Here is a 23,618-nt window from a genome sequence, read left to right on the forward strand (position 1 = left end):
TAAGCGCTCAATCAATACGATTGAATGAAGGAAAGTAAGCGCTCAATCAATACGATTGAATGAAGGAAAGTAAGCGCTCAATCAATACGAATGAAGGAAAGTAAGCGCTTAATCAATACGATTGAATGAACGAATGAAAGTAAGCATTCAATCAATACGATTGAATGAATGAATGAGTGAAAGTAAGCGCTCAATCAATACACGATTGAAAGAACGAACGAATGAAAGTGAGCGCTCAATCAATACGATTGAATGAATGAATGACTGAAAGTAAGCGCTCAATCCGCACGATTGAATGAATGAAAGTAAGCGCTCAATCAATACGATTGAATGAATGAAGGAAAGTAAGCGCTCAATCAATACGATTGAATGAATGAAGGAAAGTAAGCGTTCAATACGATTGAATGAACGAAGGAAAGTAAGCGCTCAATCAATACGATTGAATGAAGGAAAGTAAGCGCTCAATCAATACGATTGAATGAAGGAAAGTAAGCGCTTAATCAATACGAACGAATGAAAGTAAGCATTCAATCAATACGATTGAATGAATGAATGAGTGAAAGTAAGCGCTCAATCAATACACGATTGAAAGAACGAACGAATGAAAGTGAGCGCTCAATCAATACGATTGAATGAATGAATGACTGAAAGTAAGCGCTCAATCCGTACGATTGAATGAATGAAAGTAAGCGCTCAATCAATACGATTGAATGAATGAAGGAAAGTAAGCGCTCAATCAATACGATTGAATGAAGGAAAGTAAGCGCTCAATCAATACGATTGAATGAAGGAAAGTAAGCGCTCAATCAATACGATTGAATGAAGGAAAGTAAGCGCTCAATCAATACGATTGAATGAAGGAAAGTAAGCGCTTAATCAATACGAACGAATGAAAGTAAGCATTCAATCAATACGATTGAATGAATGAATGAGTGAAAGTAAGCGCTCAATCAATACACGATTGAAAGAACGAACGAATGAAAGTGAGCGCTCAATCCATACGATTGAATGAATGAATGACTGAAAGTAAGCGCTCAATCCGTACGATTGAATGAATGAGTGAAAGTAAGCACTCAATCAATACGATTGAATGAATGAATGACTGAAAGCGAGCGCTCAATCAATACACGATTGAATGAATGAGACGACGGAAAGGCGTTTCCCTTCTGCGGCCCCCCCCCCCCCCGGAAGTCCTCCCCGGGGAAAGGGGGCGCGCGCGCGCGGTGGTTCTACTTCCGGCGCGCGCGGCCCCCCCCACTTCCGGGGCGCGCGGCCTTCTCTTCCGGTGGGGCGGGCGGCCGGCCGGCGGTCCGTCAGTCGGGCCGTGGTTTCGGTGGCCATGCCTGCCCGGCGGCTGCGGACGGCGCTGATCTTCGGCGGGTTCGTGTCCGCCGTGGGGGCCGCCTTTTACCCCATCTACTTCCGGCCGTTGGGCCGGCTCGAACACTACCGTGAGTGACCCCGGGGCACCGGCCCCACCGGCCCAGTCAGTCAGTCAGTCAGGCAGTCAGTCAGTCAGTCAGTCGTCTGCAGTGAGCGCCCACCCTGTGCAGAGCACTGCGCTCAGCGCTTGGCAAGTCCAAGTCGCCCACATTAATAATAATAACGATGGCATTTATTAAGCGCTTACTACGTGCCAAGCACTGTTCTAAGCGCTGGGGAGGTTACAAGGTGATCAGGTTGTCCCCCCTGGGGCTGACAGTCTTAATCCCCATTTTCCAGATGAGGTAACAGAGGCACAGAGAAGAGAAGCGACTTGCCCAAGGTCACACAGCTGACGGTTAGTGGAGCCGGGATTCGAACCCATGACCTCTGACCCCGAAGCCCGGGCTCACTCCACTGAGCCACGCCATCATCATCAGTCGTATTTATTGAGCGCTTACTGTGTGCACAGTAATGCCCTCTCCATCCCCCCCATCTTACCTCCTTCCCTTCCCCACAGCACCTGTATATATGTAGATATGTTTGTACATGTTTATTACTCTATTTATTTATTTATTTATTTATTTTACTTGTACATATCTATTCTGTTTATTTTATTTCGTTAGCATGTTTGGTCTTGTTCTCTGTCTCCCCCTTTTAGACTGGGAGCCCACTGTTGGGTAGGGACTGTCTCTAGATGTTGCCAATTTGTATTTCCCAAGCGCTTAGTCCAGTGCTCTGCACGCAGTAAGCGCTCAATAAATACGATTGATGATGTTGATGCAGAGCACTGGACTAAGCGCTTGGGAAGGCCAAGTTGGCAACATCTAGAGACGGCCCCTACCCAACGGCGGGCTCACAGGCTAGGAGGGGGAGACGGACAACAGAACAAAACATTTTAATATAATGAAATAAATACACTAAATACGTACAAGTAAAATAGAGTAATAAATACGTACAAACATATATTCAGTCGTATGTATTGAGCGCTTACTGCGTGCAGAGAGAGCACTGTACTCAGCGCTTGGGAAGTCCAAATTGGCCACATCTAGAGGCAGTCCCTAACCAACGGCGGGCTTACAGGCTAGAAGGGGGAGACAGACAACGAAACAACATATTAATAAAATAAATAGAATAAATACGTACGAATAAAGTGAATGAATAGAGTGGTAAATACGTACAAACATATATTCAGTCGTATGTATTTAGCACTTACTGTGTGCAGAGCAGTGCACTAAGCACTTGGGAAGTCCAAGTTGGCTACATCTAGAGGCGGTCCCTACCCGACAGCGGGCTCACAGGCTAGAAGGGGGAGACAGACAACAACACAAAACATATTAACACAATAAAATAAATAGGCTAAATACGTACAAGTAAAATAAATAGAGTAATAAATATGTACAAACATATTCAGTCGTATGTATTGAGCACTTACTGCGTGCAGAGCACTGCACTAAGCGCTTGGGAAGTCCAAGTTGGCAATATATAGAGGCGGTCCCTACCCAACAGCGGGCTCACAGTCTAGGAGACAGACACCAAAACGAAACATAGTAACAAAATAAAATAAATAGGCTAAATATGTTCAAGTAAAATAAATACAGTAATAAATACATACAAGCGTATATTCAGTCGTATGTATTGAGTGCTTACTGCGTGCAGAGCACTGGACTAAACGCTTGGGAAGCCCAAGTTGGCCACATCTAGAGACGGTCCCTACCCAACAGCGGGCTCACAGGCTAGAAGGGGGAGACAGACAACAAAACAACATGCTAACAAAGTAAAATGAGTAGAATAAATGTCTACGAATAAAATGAATAGAGTAATAAATACATACAAACATATATTCAATCATATGTATTGAGCACTTACTGCATGCAGAGCACTGGACTAAGCGCTTGGGAAGCCCAAGTTGGCAACATCTAGAGACAGTCCCTACCCAACAGCGGGCTCACAGGCTAGAAGGGGGAGACAGACAACAAAACAAAACATATTAACAAAATAGAATAAATATGTACAAATAAAATAAATAAATAAAGAGTAATGAATCCATACAAACATATATACATATATACAGGTGCTATAGGGAGGGGAAGAAGGTACGGCGGGGGTGATGGGATGTACAAGTAAAATAAATAGGGTAATAAATACATACAAACATATATTTAATCGTATGTATTGAGCGCTTACTGTGTGCTTGGGAAGTACAAGTTGGCAACATCTAGAGACGGTCCCTACCCAACAGCGGGCTCACAGTCTAGAAGGGGGAAACAGACAACAAAACAAAACATATTAACACAATAAAATAGACTAAATACATACAAGTAAAATAAGTAGAGTAATAAATACGTACAAACATATAGTCAATCGTATGTATTGAGCGCTTACTGCGTGCAGAGCACTGGACTGAGCGCTTGGGAAGTCCAAGTTGGCCACATCTAGAGATGGTCCCTACCCAACAGCGGGCTCACAGGCTAGAAGAGGGAGACAGACAACAAAACAAAACATATTAACAAAATAAAATAAATAAATACGTACAAGTAAAATAAATGGAGTAATTAATACGTACAAACGTACATTCAATCGTATGTATTGAGCACTTACTGCGTGCAGAGCACTGGACTAATCACTTGGGAAGCCCAAGTTGGCAACATCTAAAGACAGTCCCTACCCAACAGCGTGCTCACAGTCTAGAAGGGGGAGACAGACAACAAAACACATATTAACAAAATAGAATAAATATGTACAAATAAAATAAATAAAGAGTAATAAATCCGTACAAACATATATACATATATACAGGTGCTGTGGGGAGGGGAAGGAGGTAAGACGGGGGATGGAGTGTACAAGTAAAATAGAGTAATAAATACATACAAACATATATTCAATCGTATGTATTGAGCGCTCACTGTGTGCAGAGCACTGGACTAAGCACTTGGGAAGTGTAAGTTGGCAACATCTAGAGACGGTCCCTACCCAACAGCGGGTTCACGGTCTAGAGGGGGAGACAGACAACAAAACAAAACATATTGACACAATAAAATAAACATGTACAAATAAAATGTAAATATGTACAAGTAAGTAGAGTAATAAATATGTACAAATATGTACAAATAAAATAAGTAGAGTAATAAATACGTACAAACATATGTACATATATACAGGTGCTGTGGGGAGGGGGAGGAGGTAAGGCAGGAGGGATGGGGGGAGGAAAAAAATAATGGCATTTATTAAGCGCTTACTATGTGCAAAGCACTGTCCTAAGCGCTGGGGAGGTTACAGGGTGATGTGGCTCAGTGGAAAAAGCCCGTGCTTTGGAGTCAGAGGTCATGGGTTCAAATCCCGGCTCCGCCACTTGTCAGCTGGCTGACTTTGGGCAAGTCACTTCACTTCTCTGGACCTCAGTTTACCTCATCTGTAAAAAGGGGATTAAGACTGTGAGCCCCCGCCATTGGACAACCTGATCACCTTGTAACCTCCCCAGCGCTTAGAACAGTGCTTTGCACATAGTAAGCGCTAATAAATGCCATCATTGTTATTATTATTATCAGGCTGTCCCATGGTGGGGCTCACAGTCTTCATCCCCGTTTTACGGATAAGGTAACTGAGGCACAGAGAAGTTAAGTGACTTGCCCAAAGTCACACAGCTGACAACTGGGGGAGCTGGGACTTGAACCCATGACCTCTGACTCCAAAGCCCGGGCTCTTTCCACCGAGCCACGCTGCTTCTCTAAGGGGCCCCGCACCTATGTCCTTGGTCAGTCCCGTTAATGATCAGAGCCGAAGCACAGGCTGCTTTTGAATGCTCTCATACCTACCTTATCATATGTTTTTATTATCAGCAATCGTATTTATTGAGCGCTTACTATGTGCAGAGCTTACCTCGTGCTTTGGCCAGATCTTTGTAAGGGAATTAAGGAACATAAGTAAGGAACATTCATCGATCGACTGAACCTCTTTGGATGCCGTGAGCCATGGCATTGGAAGAAATGATCGGTGCACGTGTGTGTGGTTTCCACGCTTACATGGGTTTCCCTTAATGTGGAGTTTTGCAAGAATACTGGATGTATTCTGTCTGGCAGCAACAGTTACGGTGTTTAGAGGAACAGTATCACGTTTGTCATCGTTAACAGCCCGTCGTAGAGCGGGAACTGTCAGAAATGGGGTCAGAACAAAATAGTAATAATAGTAGTACTTATTAAACACTTTGTGGCAAGCTCTGTTCTAAGCACTGGGGTAGATACAAGCTAATCCCTGTACTACAGGGGGCTCAAAATCTTAGTCCCCATTTTGCATTTGCGGTTACAGGCACAGAGAAGTTAAGTGACTTGCCCGAGGTCACACAGCAGACAGGTGGCGGAGCTGGAATTTGAATCCAGGGTCTATAACTCCCGGGCTCCTGCTCGATCCTCTAGGCCATGCTGTTTTTCCAAATGCCTGCTTTTGTCACAATATCAAATCACGGCTTGCCTACATCTGGAATACTGTGTGCCAGACATTCAAGAGCGCAGGCTTTGGAGTCAGAGGTCGTGGGTTCAAATCCCGGCTCTGCCAATTGTCAGCTGTGTGACTTTGGGCAAGTCACTTCACTTCTCTGAGCCTCAGTTACCTCATCTGTAAAATGGGGATTAGGACTGTGAGCCCCCCGTGGGACAACCGGATCACTTTGTATCCTCCCCAGCGCTTAGAACAGTGCTTTGCACATAGTAAGCGCTTAATAAATGCCATCATTATTATTATTATTATTATTCAGCTGGAGAAGAAACAAAGAAGGACAACAACTAAGATGATCAGGAGAATGGAACCGTTTTTTTCTGCAAAGCAGAAGGGGCTTAGACTCCTCAGTCTGGAAAAGGGCAGGCTGAAAGGAAACACAATTGAAGTCTACAAAGTCGCGTAGGGTGAGGACAGAACTGATGTGGAATTGTTCGCCGAAGTCCCCGAGGCCACAACCGGGGAAGGCTGAAGGTGGCAAGGTTTGAAACAAAACGGGAGGACCTTATTCAGCTTGCACGCTTGGCATTCATTTCCACCTGAAGAGTAACCGAAGATTCGAGAGAGAGGGGGGTTGAACAAGTTACAAGACAAATCGCCCTTGACAAGTTACCGAGGGAGAAGTTTGAGATGTAAAGGGGATAAATCAGCCATGTTAGATGGTGTGTCAGTGTTCATTAGGATGAATGCCAAGGGGAGCCACCATCACTTCCTCCAAGCCTCCTGTTGCTTCTTGAACACAGAACATTGGGCCCGGTGGATAGAACCAGGGCCTCGGAGTCCGAGGGACCTGGGTTCTAATTCCGGCCCTGCCACTTACCTACTGTGCGACCTCGGGCAAATCACTTCACTTCTCTGTGCCTCATTTTCCTCATCTGTAAAATAGGGATTAATCATAATAATAAGACTGTGAGCCCACTGTTGGGTAGGGACTGTCTCTATATGTTGCCAATTTGTACTTCCCAAGCGCTTAGTACAGTGCTCTGCACATAGTAAGCGCTCAATAAATACGATTGATGATGATGATGATGATTTATTAAGCGCTTACTATGTGCAAAGCACTGTTCTGAGCGCTGGGGAGGTTACAAGGTGATCAGGTTGTCCCACGTGGGGCTCACAGTCTTAATCCCCATTTTACAGGTGAGGGAACTGAGGCACAGAGAAGTTAAGAGACTTGCCCAAAGTCACACAGCTGACAGCGGAGCCGGGATTTGAACCCCTGACCTCTGACTCCAAAGCCCAGGCTCTTTCCACTGAGCCACGCTGATTAAGACTGTGAGCCTCATGTGGGACCGGGACGGTATCCAACCCAATCACCTTGTATCTACCCCAGTGCTTATTACAGTGCCTGATGCATAGTAAGCGCTTAGCAAATATCACAATTATGATGACGATGATAAGTTCGTACAGTAGATGCAGCGTGGCTCAGTGGAAAGAGCCCGGGCTTGGGAGTCAGAGGGCGTGGGTTCTAATCCCGACTCCGCCACTTATCAGCTGTGTGACTTTGGGCATGTCACTTAACTTCTCTGTGCCTCAGTTACTGGAAAATGGGGATTAAGACTGTGAGCCCCATGTGGGACAACCTGATTACCCAGCGCTTAGATCAGTGCTTGGCACATAGTAAGCGCTTGAGAAATACCAAAATTATTATTGGATGGGTCCTTCTGTCATTCATTTAATCATATTTATCATTTATCATATTTATCATTTGTCATATTTATTGAGCACTTACTGTGTGCAAAGCAAAACGTCTCGAGGCCCCCGACTTTACCTTTAATAACCTCTCGGGAATATCTCTGGCACCTATTTATCCAATCTCCCCTTGCATTCCACTTGCATAGTAAGAACAAATTGTAGTGTTTCAGGATATGTGGATATTTGTTTGAGTAGGATGTAACCCTCATCTGTCTCCTGTCACAAGATTCTCTGTCACAAGATTCTGTGCCGAAGTCCTGAATTTCATGTTGGCACAGGTCATTGTCATCTTGGGTTATTCGATTATCAGAGCTGTAAAACCTTAGGGGGAAGCCCTGTCTTGTATTGTGAGGTAACAAAAGTACAAGAGTGCAAATGTGTAACCATTTTCTCCCTGGAGAGAGACCCTAACCTCTGCGCCTTGCATCCAGGCACAACCTTAGCTGCAAAGGCTTTTCCTCTCAGCTCTGATGTTCTCATTCAACTTCCACCTCTCTTGGGACCAAACCTTGATCCTAAACAGGATTTTTCCGTAAAATCTCCTCCCGGGTTGTGGAGGGGGCTGCTTTTGTTAGAAGACTTTTAGGGAGTCCCATGTGGTCAGTGGAAATTGCAAACAGAACGAGGCCGATGTAGATCATTTTCCGGGCTCCCGGTTTTTCTTTTAATCATCCCTGTGCTGAAGCAGATGGTGAGGAATAGTTGCAGGAAAGTTTTCGGGGGTAGCATTTAATTTGGCTGCACAGAAGAAGCAGATTCTGTGTCGTTCCCGTTTGTAATTTGCCATGTAGCGTCCTCTTTTAATTCCACCCTAGAAAATGACTCCGCATCCCTGGAATCGTTGCCACAGTTGGCATATAGAGAAGCAGCGTGGCTCGGTGGAAAAAGCACGGGCTTTGGAGTTAAGAGGTCATGGGTTCAAATTCCAGCTCCGCCACTTGTCAACTGTGTGACTTTGGGCAAGTCACTTCTCCGGGCCTCAGTTACCTCATCTGTAAAATGGGGATTAAGACTGTGAGCCCCCCGTGGGACAACCTGATCACCTTGTAACCTCCCCAGCGCTTAGAACAGTGCTTTGCACATAGTAAGCGCTTTAATAAATGCCATTATTACTATATTGCGATTCCAGGGATTCAGAGTCATTTCTGCTCAGAACAGAGGATAAGCATGGATATGTTACTGCCTGTGAATATTTGATAAATATTGATTAACTCCCTCCCCATCTCTGCCCTCAATGCATTCCCTACCAGTGGGGCTAGGGTGGGGGTGGCAGTGCCCAAGTATGTGCTGGGCATCCGTGTTTTGGCATTTGGCCTAGTTTTCTAAGTCCCACCTGCCCACTGGACCGTGGCTACCACCTCCCACCACCCTCCTCAGTCAACCCTTCCTCCCTTGCCCCTTAGCAGCCCTTAGGGCAGGCCGGGAGGCAAGGTTGAATTTACGCACCTCATGTCTCGGTACTCGCTCACATTTGGGTGGCAAGTGGCATTAGGCCTGCCCCACGGGGAAACCTAGCCAAGGCAGTGTTTTCCATGGAACATTTCCCTCGTTTTAAGAGGTAATAGGCCAGGTCTCCTGATGGTCGTTAATTAGCCACAGAGTTAACCGATCCAGATGTTCCGGTCGTGTTCCAGAAATAGCTGACGATAGCCTACCCGTACCCTGTATGGCGGGCGGGGTGCGGTGCAGCCTGTTGGTCTTCAGTCGATATCTGTTGGTGGGAAACCAGACATAGATGGCTCTCTTGCCAGGCAGGTCTCCAGGCACACAATTCATTGATCTCAAGATATGGAAAGGACACAGAGTTGCTCCACTGTGACTAGTAAGGACATAAAAAAAAAACCCAACAAAAAACCAAACCGTGGAGTATTCCTCTGCAGCTCTAGGGAGGCCATGGAGCCTGTCCGCAGCAGCATTTATTGAGCTGCTACTGTGTGCAGAACACTTACAAAGCATAAACAGACTCTCCCTATAATTAAACTGAGTCTTGTGTTCCAGGTTCCCGAGGAATTAAAACTACAAATCAGGCTATTATTGCCTGTCCACAAGGGGGCCAAGTTGAGATAACAATAATAATAATAATAATAATAATAATAATAATAATAATAATAATAATAATAATAATAATAACAGTAGCATTTATTAAGTGCTTACTATGTGCAAAGCACTGTTCTAAGTGCTGGGTACATGTGAGGTGATTAATCAGTGGCATTTAGTGAACCCTCAGTGTGTGTTCTGCACTGTACCGAGCACAGCTAAACTGTCTGCTTGTCATGCCTGATGTTGGCTTTTCTTAAAATGCGAAGCACTGTACTAAGTGCTTAGCACTGTAGACTTCAGTAGACTGATTCTTATCTGTTCCAATCTCCAAGTCCAGACTTTTTACTCCCTTTGTCTTCCTAGTATTGGAGCAAAAGTAGATTCCACAGATTCCTGTTGCGGGGATTTCACATTCCCAAAAGGCAAAAGTGTCTTAGACAGTGCTTGGCACATAATAAGCGCTTAACAAATGCCATTATTATTATTATTAATAAAATAATAATAATAAAGAAAAGGGATATGTACCTGAGTTTATGCTTCAATAATAGGGGGTGTAAGATATGCACTTAACAATAATAATGATACTGGAAGTAAGCACTTGCCATGTGCCAAGCGCTGTGATAAGTGCTGGGGTAGTTACAACATAATCAGATTGGACACAGTCTGTGCCGTATAGGAGCTCACAGACCAAGAGGGAGGGAGAGCAGGCATCTAATGCTCATTTTATGGATGAGGAAATTGAGGCACAGAGTGAGTTGCCCGAGGTCACCCAGCAGGCAGGATTAGAATGGGCTTCTGACCCCCAGTTCCATGCCCTTTCCTCCAGGGCACACTGCCGTAAGTATTTCGACGAGTATGTTTAGGACCTGAAGATCTACTGAGGAAGGAGAGGTTGGGTTCATCTTGTCGTCCCTTTCCCAATCTCTTTTGTCCTTGGTTTCCTCACCCTCCCGCCCCACAGCCCCTTGACCTTTATTTCTGACAGCGGGGTGCTGCTTCTGGGCACAGTGGGCGGGGAAATACCCAGACGCCATCATCTCTTGGTGCCCCGCACCCTGACTTTGGGCAGCTGGAGGAATTAGCTCGGAGCGGGAGTCGAGCCCCAGGGCAAAGGGGCGTTCAGACTCCCCGTTTAGGGAAGCACATCAGTCCGCAGCAGCTCATTGGGTGGGCAGCGGGAGGGCCCGGCCGCCTCAGCCTGGCCCGCGGCTACCAGATATTAATAACGTGTTTCAGAGCTCTGCGTAGTCACCTCATTTAACTCCTGGCCCTGCAGACCTCTAGAACTCAGAGGGACCCAATGGCCAAAGCTGGCGACCCTCCTGGGTTACAAGGGACCCCAGGCTGCAATTTGGGGGAAAGAGGGGGGGCACGGGGACCTGACGTTGTGTCGCGGGGCGGGGGGCGAGGGGATTGAAACCACACCTAGGGGGCTTGAGAGTCTAGCCCCTGATGGCATCAGCGGAAAGAGCTTGGGCTTTGGAGTCAGGTCATGGGTTCAAATCCCGGCTCCACCAGTTGTCAGCTTTGTGACTTTGGGCAAGTCACTTAACTTCTCTGGGCCTCAGTCACCTCATCTTTAAAATGGGGATTAAGACTGTGAGCCCCCCTGTTGGACAACCTGATCACCTTGTAACCTCCCCAGCGCTTAGAACAGTGCTTTGCACATAGTAAGCGCTTAATAAATAAATCCTGTATATATGTTTGTACATATTTATTACTCTATTTATTTTACTTGTACACATCTATTCTATTTTATTTTGTTAGTATGTTTGGTTTTGTTCTCTGTCTCCCCCTTTTAGACTGTGAGCCCACTGTTGGGTAGGGACTGTCTCTATATGTTGCCAATTTGTACTTCCCAAGTGCTTAGTACAGTGCTCTGCACATAGTAAGCGCTCAATAAATACAATTGATGATGATGATGATTGATGATAATAAATGCCTTTGTTGTCATTATTATCAGAGCTGGATGCCATAGCCCCCCTTTAGCACGCCTCTTCAAGTCAGAAGAGTTCCCTCCAGGCCTTATTGTTCCCGTCCCTTGTCCTGATCTTGGATCTGTCCCAACTCTTGGCACAGTGTTTGGCACATAGTAAGCACTTCATAAGCACCAACATCATCATAATAGGCCAACTGAAACTTTGCAGGAGCCGTCTCATATTCAAGGTTGCTAATCCTTGCCGCTGAAAATGCGCCTGACTCTTCGTGTGCCTTTTCTCTGCCCTTTCCCCATATTAATCTCCCTCCAAGTTCAGTTTAAATTTGGCTTGTCAAACCACATCTCATCAAGGCAAAAGTGAGCTGGATCTTGGCAAATTTCAAGTCTCTGAAGTCCCACTACGTGAGCTTTTGTGGTTCACTCCTGGGCAAAAACTATTTTCACCCTCACTTATCTCTCTCCCTTTCTTCCTTATTATCAGAGATCGGTCCTTTGAATTCAGATCTGGAAACACACATCCCTTGATTCTAGATAAAATCAAATATACTAAGCTGTTTCAGAGTTACCCCTTTCTCTTGAGGTGCTTCAAAGTGATCCTTCTTAAAGGCTTCTGTGTTCCCAGAGCGATGGGCTGTAGCCCAGCAGTAGGTATAAAGAGGCCAAGCCCAGTACTAAACACTGGGTTAGATGCAAGACAGTCCAGTTGGGCACAGTCTCCGTCCCACATGGGGCTCATCATCATCATCAATCGTATTTATTGAGCGCTTACTGTGTGCAGAGCACTGTACTAAGAGCTCAGGAAGTACAAATTGGCAACATATAGAGACAGTCCCTACCCAACAGTGGGCTCACAGTCTAAAACGGGGAGACAGAGAACAAAACCAAACATACTAACAAAATAAAATAAATAGAATAGATATGTACAAGTAAAGTAAGTAGAGTAATAAATATGTACAAACATATATACCTGTATATATGTATATATCCCTCACAGTCTAAGGAGGAGGGAGAACAGGAATTGACTCCAGTATACAGAGGCACAGAAGCTGGGTGACTTGCCCAAGGTCACATCAGCCTTGGAGAAGCGGCGTGGCTCAGTGGAAAGAGCCCGGGCTATGGAGTCAGAGGTCATGGGTTCAAATCCCGGCTCCGCCAATTGTCAGCTGCGTGACTTTGGGCAAGTCACTTCACTTCTCTGGGCCTCGGTTCCCTCATCTGTAAAATGGGGATTAAGACTGTGAGCCCCCTGTGGGACAACCTGATCACCTTGTATCTCCCCCAGCACTTAGAGCAGTGTGTTGCACATAGTAAGTGCTTAATAAATGCCATTATTATTATTATTATTAATAAATGCCATCATTATTATTATTATTATACATCGCAAGCAAGAGGTGGAGTCAGGGTTAGAACCCAACTCTTGTGACAACCAGGCCGTTGCAGTTTCCACCTCTCGGGTCAGGAAGCTCCCAAGCAGTTTCTAGGGCGTGGTAACCAGAACCAGCTCCTCCAAGCCACTATTGACCTTGGAGCAAAAATTCCTCACTCTTGGCTTCAAGGCTGTCCATCCCCTCGCCCCCTCCTACCTCACCTCCCTTCTGTCCTTCTCCAGCCCAGCCCGCACCCTCCGCTCCTCTGCCGCCACTAACCTCCTCACTGGGCCTCGTTCTCACCCGTCCCGCCGTCAGCCCCCGGCCCACGTCCTCCTCCTGGCCTGGAATGCCCTCCCTCCACTCATCCGCCAAGCTAGCTCTCTTCCTCCCAACAAGTTGCCAACTTGTACTTCCCAAGCGCTTAGTACAGTGCTCTGCACACAGTAAGAGCTCAATAAATACGATTGAGTCCTCCCTTCAAAGCTCTACTGAGCACTCACCTCCTCCAGGAGGCCTTCCCAGCCTGCGCCCCCTTTTTCCTCACCTCCTCTCCATCTCCCCTCCCTACCGCCTTCCCCTCCCCACAGCACTTGTATATATTTGTGCAGATTTATTACTCTATTTTACAGGCACGTAGTTACTGTTCTATTAATGATGTGCATATAGCTATAATTCTGTTTATTCTGACGGTTTTGACACCCGTCTCCATGTTTTGTTTTGTTGTCTGTCTCCCCCTTCTAGACTGTGAGCCCGTTGTTGGGTAGGGACCGTCTCTATATGTTGCCGACTTGTACTTCCCAAGCGGTTAGTACAGTGCCCTGCACACAGTAAGCGCTCAGCAAATACGAATGAATGAGCGTGTCTCAGTTCCAGGGCCTAGGATGAAATCCACCTGGCATTTTCTAGAAATATTTCCTACTGTATTTGAACGCTGTGCTAGCCCACCTCATTGGTCTCTCGTGGCTCAGGTTCCTCTGGCTTTGGCCTCCGAGCTCACGTTGGGAATCTCTAAGCTCCCCGGCATGGTGGCTTGAGAGCCGCGGCCGGAGTTGGGGCCGACGCCTGTCGAGGTTTCGCACCCGGCTCCTCACGGCCTCGAGACAGCTCCGCTCCCTTCCCCCTCGCCCCACCGCCACTCGTCTCCTGTGGCCGAAGGCCCGGACACCGGCCTGTTTAGGCAGCAGCCCGCCCGCCTGGATCCTCCCGCTATCCTGGTTGGGTTAGCGTGGTCCGGGACCCATCGTCGATTTCCTCTGCCGAACCAACCTCAGCCTTGTCTTTTATGTCAAGTACGTGGCGAGGAGTCGCCTTTGCCTCCCTATAAAGGGAGAGAGATGAGGTGCTCTAGTGGGGGCACTTTGAGGGAACAGCCACCCTCCCAGCGCTTAGCACGGGGCTCGGCACATAGTAAGCGCTTAACAAGCACCACAGTTATTATTAAAGTACACGTGGCTGACCTTAATTAAGCGGGAGAGCCAAATGGGGGATTGTCATCATCATCATCATCAATCGTATTTATTGAGCGCTTACTATGTGCAGAGCACTGTACTAAGCACTTGGGAAGTACAAACTGGCAACATAGAGAGACAGTCCCTACCCAACAGTGGGCTCACAGTCTAAAAGGGGGAGACAGAGAACAAAACCAAACATACTAACAAAATAAAACGGATTAGGTATAAAATGCACTTACTGTGATTTGGGGGTAACGTCCTTTGGCAGCAAGGCTCTCTTGATCCCCTCCTAATTGTTTGGCAAGGCTCTTAAGTTTTGGTTGACTTTGGATGGGCAGGGATTTAAACCATCCAGGTAGACGTGTCGGGATGCTAGGAGCCCACAGACCCGAAATTCCCTATTTCTCATGCCCTTGGACGTCCCGGTTAGCTGCCGAGAGACTGGCAGTGCCTCTGCATCTGAACTGCCATTACTAATTGGCCCACCACCTGCAATCAATTAGGGAAGCTTCAATTACCCAAACTGAAGCCGCCCACCCAGAGATTAGTTTTCTGCTCGATTTCCTATCAAAAACAGAGCAAATTTAAGTAGCTCTTGTTCTTCCGTGAAGCACAGTTCCACAAAAGTGACATGCCCTTGTATTTGGTCTTTCGCTTCAACAGCCTCTGCCCCTTTGTGTCGCGCCTCTTTTAGTGCTTTCTAAACTGGTCCTTTTAATTTTTTTTTTAACCTTAGCTCTTTCAAAAATGGTGATGACACACTGGACGGTTTATATTAGGAAGCTACCCTAAGAGGAACAGAAGTGCCGGTCCGGTGGTCCAATCCAGCCCTCGCTACGGCAACGGGGGACTTGGAAGAAACCCGTGATGATGGCCACCTGCACATCCATCCTAATGCTTAGGGCTGACATCTCCAACTTTTACCTCTGCACCCATAACTAGGGGCCTGTTCCAGACCGTTCGTCTGGGAACTTTCCCGACCTCCTCATGAGCCGTTGCCCAACTCGGTTTGAGGAGATGCATTTCCCACACAGAGCATCTGGGAAGAAGGGTTTCCTTTGGCAAGTCTTGATGTAGCTAGATACTAGTTGTGGTCGGGGAATGTGTCTTCCAATTCTGTGGTATTGTGCTGTCCCAAGCACGTCGTACAGCACTCTGCACACAGTGAGCACTGAATAAATAACACTGGTGGTAGATGTTGAAGGCAGATAGTCCAGACAAGCAGTTTGTCTGGCGTATAGCACCTTCAAGCTTCAGCGGGGACCCCCTTGTCCTCAGAGGGAGGGACGTAGTTCGCTAGTCCTGTTCATATCCTGTTACGATTTTGAAGACTCGGTCATTTTCCCTTTCATCCTGGGTTTTTCCAAACTGAAGAGTCTTAACCCTTCATAATGAAGCTTTTCCATCCCTCTGAATGTCTCCATTGCACTACTGGTTTTCCTTCCTGGGCTGCAGTCCTCCCACTTCTCCCCAAAATTGCTCAATTCCACGAAAACCTGAACAATGCTATTCTTCTAACGCGCGTCTTTGAACTCGGTAGCTTGCACACAATTTGGTCGTCATTTTAAACTGTGAGCCCCAAGTGGGGCAGGGACTGTGTCTGATCATCATCATCATCATCAATCGTATTTATTGAGCGCTTACTATGTGCAGAGCACTGTACTAAGCGCTTGGGAAGTACAAATTGGCAACATATAGAGACAGTCCCTACCCAACATTGGGCTCACAGTCTGATCTAACTGTATTGTGTCTACTCTGGGACTTAGTATGGGGCTTGGCACATAATAAGCATTGAATAAATGCCATTATTATAATTGTTGTTGTTGTTTAGAATAATAATGAAAGGGTGTTTAAGGGGGATAGTGGGACCTTCTAAACCCAAGGGTCCTTTCCCTTCTAAAAAGATGTCTCTGTTTTTTAGGGAAGGAACAGGCCATAAATCGGGCTGGGATTGTCCAAGCAGATGTACAGCCACCAGGTAAAATGCAGACCCCTTCTCTGTGCCTATCCGTGTCTTATGGAAAAATTGCCTTTCCCATCTTTGGCATGTGTGTGTTGGTTTCCCTCTGTTGATTTTCACTAGGGTGGCCATTGCGGTATTGCCCCACCAGAACTTTAGGGATAGAAAATTTGAATTCCGTGTACCAGTCCGAAATGCTTTAGGCTCTTGGCCACCCTTTTGCAGCCTAAAAAAGAGGAACCCAAAGGTAAAGCAAATGCACAAGTAAGCAGACTCTACCTGTGGCTGTTCTGCTGACTTGCCCGTTTCAGCTTTGCCCTCTTGAGGAAACCTTGTTTACTTGGGAGCTAATTAAATCTAGACACCCGCCTTGCCTCATAGGTCAGAGACTCTCTTTACAGCTGAATGATTAGCTCCTTAAAGATGATCCGAGTTGGCCAAGCAGGAGTAGTTTCCAGCGTCGGGGATGACCTGGGAACTAAAACACTCGTGATTTCTGGCACCCTGCCGGGCCAGCTAGCTAGCTGTCACCGTGAGGAATGGTTTCAGAGCTCTGGAATGTGCCCTCCAGGCTGGCTTCTGCGGGCACACGCCGGGGCTGCCCGTAAGGCCCGCCGTTGCATAACGGGCTCCTGCCACGGTCGTTCTTCAGGGTCCCGGTGGAATCTAGTTCAGTAACTGCTTCCCCGTCATCCCTTCTGTAGGACTGAAAGTGTGGTCCGACCCCTTTGGGAGGAAGTGACGAGCCGGACGGCCGCGGCCTTCCTCGGGAGATGCCTTCCTGCCACCTTGACGCCCGACTGCCGTCGTCCCTCGGCTGATTGATGGCTGGAGAAGTGGGAACCGAATAATGAGAAGAAGATAAGAGCCATTCGATGTTGCTGTTCCTTCCGGGGTCACCTTAGGTCGGGTTTTTTCCCTTAGGTATCAGAGAGCGCCAGAACCAGTGACGCCACCCGGAAAGCTCAGAGGGTGACTTCCCATGGGTTTCTGGAGCTAAGCACCCTCTGGGTGGGCAGGAGATCTACTTACCAGGAAATCTACTTACCATCATTTAATCCTTAAGGCAGTTAAGTGGAGCCCTTAAGCCGGGCGAGGAGTCCGTGAACCTGGGCGGACTCCTGAACCGGGCTGTGATATTCCATCTTTCAAGTGGGAATCGTCGAGCCGAACTGCATTCCCGGCATGCTGGGAGGATGCTGATTAAAGCCCTCTGGGGACAGAGTACTTTGTACAGTCCAAGGGGAACCAATTATGTTGGCGGCTGCTCAGTTCTTACTTTATGCGATGGTAAATCCGGAGGAGAGAAACCCGGGGCCCTAGGTGGCCGCAGAGTAAATGAATGCCTCATTAATGGGACAACTGTGAATGTAGATATTAAAAGCATTTGTTTTCCTTGACTCTGGTCTGGACAGCCTTCCTTTGATACTTCCAGTTTTGATTTGGAAAACCACCCGACCCTAGTAGGGTTAAGGGGCGGGACTTGGCTTGGGGTTTGGGGTGACAGTGGGATTCAGGGAACATTAAAGACAGAAAGGAATGAGTTGGCATTCCTCCAGTCCACTTCCCAGGGCTCATGCTGAATCCCTGTGGAGCAGAAGCCCGTTGGCTCCCGGGGGGCAGTGGGCGAGGGTCTGCCTCCTCCAGCCGTTGTTTCCAACCGGGTTCATCCACATGACTCGGCATCAGCCTGGAGTCCTCCCTCCCCTGTTTGGGCAGGGACCCACACTTGAAGACTTCATCAGGGACCCCAGAAGGGAAGCAGACCCCAGGGGGAGGAGGCAGCCCAGCGAGCCGTCCGAAGACCCTCGGCCCCGGGATGGGTACATGTTGTCCGGTGGAAGGAAGAGCCTTGGCTTTTCGAGTGGGCCTGTGCATGGAGCCGCAGCATCAGCAAGGGACGCTTTGCTCAGGGATCAGACGCTTCCGTGGGAAAGAAAGGGCTAGAGAATTGAAAACCATGTCTACTCCCCACCCCTGGATTTTAGCTGCTATTCTCAACCCGCAAGCCACATTGAATTGGGACGCTTGACCTGTTTAAACTTAGATTTTCTCCCTAGAATGGTCAGATCAGGGACATTTTTCCCATTTTCCTTTATAACTGAGTTTAATTCCCTCTTTGGACAAAAACATCTCCTGGGAGTAACTTGCACTCACCCATGACTTCAAGCTGAGGTTCGATTTTTTTCTTCTTCCCTCTTCACAAAAGCAGTCCCTTTTCTCAATTTCTAATGACATTCAACACATCGCAACAGAACACCGGTGGAGGAGAGAGAGGGCAATTTTATTAAGGCAGGAGCGAAATCAATCAGGCCGAATGGTGGTTGCCAGTGTTCGGATTTTTCTGCCCGAACCGTTCATCTAGGATGTTGATGGCAAGCCTGCTGAAGGCAGGCCTGTGTGGGGTGTGGGGAGAAATGTGCTTAAGAGGTTCATGGGCCCATCATGCGGCCCCAAGTGGGACTAGAAACAGAACATCGGCTTTGAAATTTCTGGAAAACAAGTGTTGGGATTTGGCTGGTAGGTAAAATAGTATCACAGATACGTTACCTTTCTTTTGGATTCACTCCTCTCTCATTAACTGGAAGCTCTGGTTTACAGAATGAATAAAATTCATGCGAGTGCCCGGCTCAATGTTGTCACGGGGATCCAGGGAATCGTAGTCAGGGATTCGTCACGTTCTCTGGAAGTCTGGGTGGCTTTGTGAACCGGGAGCCAGAAGATTAGGGATGTATTTAGCTCTGGCTCCTCCATGGGTTTGCAGGGTGAACGAAGCACCCTTGCGTCAGTCTGTCCATCTGGAACATGGTATCGTTGGTAATTCCCAGGGAGGAATTTGGGGTGGACAAAAAGGTATCAATCCTACTTCTTTAAGCTATCAGATCTCCCTTTCTCTCCCACCCGCAGTTTCCCACTTTGCAATCCCTCAGTCACCTATGCTACAGCACCTTATGTCTCGGGGCCCATGGCAGGGAAGCATTAAGTGTTCATTTTCTCTCTTAAATCCCTCCTTGCCTGAAGCTGGATCTCATGCTGGATGTGCATGCTCAGGTGATGCATGTCATTAGGGCTTATTGTTTGCTTTATTTATGTATTAATATAATTTCATATTCTCACCCACCAGAATTCCTTCTCTCTAGGAGCTGGCAACTAAAGCAACGTGACAGGCTTATCCCATCCATAGGGGATGGATGCAGCACTCTTGAAATTCCGACATTTAGAATGACTGCAGATCAGCCAGCCTGTGGCTTGGACCTTTTTGTGATTTCTGGTTTTGCTTTTATTTCCCATTCGTAAATGGGGCCGTTTGACCGTGGCTTCCAGAGAGGAAGGTGTTGGGCTTTTGACGGGTTCGAGGGAAGCAGGAGTCTCAGTGTCCTGGTTTTAATGCGAGAGGTCTTTTGATCCTGGGTGAAAAAGACACCCAGTTAGGACCAACCAGGTACTTCTTTGAGTCACCAGGTTGGACTGGTACGGGACTCGGAGGAACGTATCTCTAAGAGAAGGTCCAGGGCTTTAGATTGAGGAACTGGAGAAGGCTTTATGGATATTTAGCTTGGGAAAGAGGAGGGCAAGAGCTGATCTAATGACTGCTTCGATCTGACACAGACAACTCGCGTTATCTATTGACGGAGGGGATGATGGAAGAGCATTGAAATGGCTTGTTGCGATAGGCAGTTAGGAGTTTGCTTTCTTGCCCCGGTCACCAAAATGATGAGGTAAGGGGCTGCCGACTATCCGAAGCATCCTTGTTAAACGTGGGTCTTTTAATCACACGGCAAGACTGTTCCTCTAACAGGATGTTTCAGCAAGCGATCCTGTGAATGTGAAAGCCCCTTTCATTGGGACCCCTGCCCGTTGGAGCCAGGGCTCCGCCTCCCAGCCCAAGTGAACGTTTCCTCCTAAGGAGAATAATAAGCCGCACATTAGTGCACCGGGCAGGTCGGCGAAGCGATTCTGCGTCATTTATAGGCGGAGGACGACTAAGTGGTTCTATTTCTCGATCTGTCCCGGTCCTTTGAACGCACGCCAGCTGTTTCTTTTCATCTAGGCCGTGATTTCATTGTTCCCAGCGTTATTGAGAGCAGGTGTTGGTCTAATTGGGAAAGTACCGGGAAAGTTCAGGATGTTTAGGGACCACCCCCCACCCTCCGGTCACCTTCAGGGTGGCCCGGTCTAGCACAGAATGGAATAAAGGTGAGAGACTGGGGTTGCAGTATGAAGGGGAGTTCTGCTTTTAGCCACCTGCTAGCTCAAGTACTTTGTAAGTGCTTAGTTCATTGCTGTGCACACAGTAAATTCTCAATAGATATTAGTGATTGAGAGGAGTAGTATTTATTCAGCGATGTTGCACTGTACTATTAAACAAAGAAATGACTCGTTCTCTGGCTCTAACTGGAGCCAGAGTGTGCAATGCTGCCTTGCTGGCAAAGGGAGCCTGAGGCAGGAGCCTGGCAGTCCCTCCCCATCAGGCCAGCCTTGGCTCCTAGAGACCAGATGTCATCCTGGGGTAAGGACCTGCTTTCTGACCCTGTTATAATAATGATGGCATTTGTTAAGCGCTTACTATGTGCAAAGCGCTGTCCTAAGCGCTGGGAGGTATACAATGTGAGGTGGGGTGATTTTGAATCCCACGATGGGGGCCCTCTGGGCAGTGGCCCTGAGGCACCTAGCCTTGTGGCTTAATAATAATAATTATGGCATTTGTTAAGCATTTACTATGTGCAAAGCACTGTTCTAACACTGGGGGGATACCAGGAAATAATAATAATGGCATTTATTAAGCACTTACTATGTGCAAAGCACTGTTCTAAGCGCTGGGGAGGTTACAAGGTGATCAGGTTGTCCCACGCGGGGCTCACAGTCTTCATCCCCATTTTACGGATGAGGGAACTGAGGCCCAGAGAAGTTAAGTGACTTGCCCAAGGTCACACAGTTGACAATTGGTGGGGCTGGGATTTGAACCCATGACCTCTGACTCCAAAGCCCGGGCTTTGGAGTAATCAGGTAATCAGGAACCTCCGACTCCCAAGCCCGGGCTCTTTCCACCAAGCCACGCTGCTTCTCCATTAATAATAATAATAATAATAATAATAATAATAGCATTTATTAAGCGCTTACTATGTGCAAAGCACTGTTCTAAGCGCTGGGGGGATACACAGTAATCAGGTTGTCCCACGTGGGGCTCACAGTCTTCATCCCCGTTTTACAGGTGAGGGAACGGAGGCACAGAGAAGTGAAGTGACTTGCCCAAGGTCACACAGCTGACAAGTGGCGGAACCGGGATTCGAACCCATGACCTCTGACTCCAAAGCCCGGCTCTTTCCACCGAGCCACGCTGCTTCTCCAGTGGTTCAATGGCTCTGTGTAGAAGGTTGGGGGGTTCATCCCCATTTTCCAGATGAGGGAACTGAGGCCCAGAGAAGTTGTGACTTGCCCAAAGTCATTCATTCATTCAATTGTATTTATTGAGTGCTTACTGTGTGCAGGGCACTGTACTAAGCGCTTGGGAAGTACAAGTTGGCAACATATAGAGACGGTCCCTACCCAACAGTGGGCTCACAGGCTAGAAGACTGTGAATCGCATTCATATTGAATACTAATCGTATTGAATACGGATACATATTGAATCGTATTGAATCAATACGATTGAATGAATGAAAGTCACCCAGCTGACAAGTGGTGGAGTCGAGATTTGAACCCATGACCTCTGACTCCAAAGTCCGTGCTCTTTCCACCGAGCCACGCTGCTTCTCCAGTGGTTCAGTGGCTCTGTGTAGAAGGTTGGGAGTTCATCCCCGTTTTCCAGATGAGGGAACTGAGGCCCAGAGAAGTGAAGTGACTCGCCCAAAGTCACACAGCTGACAAGCGGCGGAGCCGGGATTCGAACCCATGACCTCCGACTCCAAAGCCCGGGCTCTTTCCACCGAGCCACGCTGCTTCTCCAGTGGTGCTGTGTAGAAGGTTGGGAGTGAATTAGCCACTCCCAGATGGTAAAGGCCACGTGTGAGCCTTTTCTAGCCTGTGAGCCCACTGTTGGGGAGGGACCGTCTCTAGATGTTGCCAACTTGGACTTCCCAAGCGCTTAGCACAGTGCTTTGCACATAGTAAGACTGTGAGCCCCATGTGGGACAACTTGATCACCTTGTATCCACCCCCAGCGCTTTGAACAGTGCTCTGCACATAGTAAGTGCTTAACAAATGCCATCATTATTATTATTAATAATAAATACGATTGATTGATTGATTGATTGATTTCCACTGAGCCACGCTGCTCATACATGTATATGTCAGAAGAGAGGCAAAGTCTGAGCCATTGGGTATTTCTGCCCAGCTCTGACGTGAAACTGAGCTCCTGCTTTATTATTAATTTGGATTTTTCTTCTTCTTACACGGCACCAAGGGGAACCAGCCTGCTTTAATGCAATGATGCAAGGATCATTGTTTGATCCCCAAACAATGTGCGTCTAAATCCATTATTAGTGAATCCCCCCCCCAAAAAAAGTGACTCCAGAATATCGTTTCGGCCCATCTAGGCGGATAGTCCAGTGCTCTGCATATAGTAAGCGCTCAACCTGTATATATGTATATATGGTTGTACATATTTATTACTCTATTTATTTTACTTGTACATATCTATCCTATTTATTTTATTTTGTTGGTATGTTTGGTTTTGTTCTCTGTCTCCCCCTTTTAGACTGTGAGCCCACTGTTGGGTAGGGACCGTCTCTATGTGTTGCCAATTTGTCCTTCCCAAGCGCTTAGTACAGTGCTCTGCACATAGTAAGCGCTCAATAAATATGATTGATGATGATGATAGTAAGCGCTCAATACATACGACTGAATGAATGAATGAATGAGCTGGTTTGACCTTGCCCAGGGAGGCGAGGACGCCGCTGCACCAAGCCGGAGCAGCCAGCAGGTGGCGCCGTCGCCTGGCCTTCCATTTGTCCAGCAGAGGGAGCTGTCTGCCCGCTGGGTTCGTTCACTCACTCATTCATTCATTCATTCATTCATTCATTCATTCATTCATTCATTCATCATTCATCATTCATTCATTCATTCATTCATCATTCAATCGTATTTATTGAGCGCTTCAGCGCTTGGGAAGTCCAAGTCGGCCACATCTAGAGACGGTCCCTACCCAACAGCGGGCTCACAGGCTAGAAGGGGGAGACGGACAGCAAAACATAGTAACAAAATAAAAGAAATAGAATAAATATGTACAAGGAAAGTACAGACATGTATAC

The 23,618-nt window shown here is 47.3% G+C and overlaps 1 protein-coding gene across 1 annotated transcript; it reads left to right on the forward strand.

Moving 5' to 3' along the window:
• The first annotated feature begins 1,293 nt into the window (after positions 1 to 1,293).
• On the forward strand, positions 1,294 to 17,768 carry SMIM20 (small integral membrane protein 20). The gene is made up of 3 exons (XM_038753219.1): positions 1,294 to 1,451; positions 16,330 to 16,386; positions 17,073 to 17,768. Exons 1-3 carry the CDS (start codon positions 1,340 to 1,342, stop codon positions 17,108 to 17,110), a joined length of 207 nt encoding a protein of 68 aa, XP_038609147.1. The 5' UTR covers positions 1,294 to 1,339; the 3' UTR covers positions 17,111 to 17,768.
• Positions 17,769 to 23,618: the final 5,850 nt, after the last annotated feature.

This window comes from Tachyglossus aculeatus, chromosome 10 (genome assembly GCF_015852505.1).
Source record: "Tachyglossus aculeatus isolate mTacAcu1 chromosome 10, mTacAcu1.pri, whole genome shotgun sequence".
Lineage (NCBI taxonomy): Eukaryota > Metazoa > Chordata > Mammalia > Monotremata > Tachyglossidae > Tachyglossus > Tachyglossus aculeatus.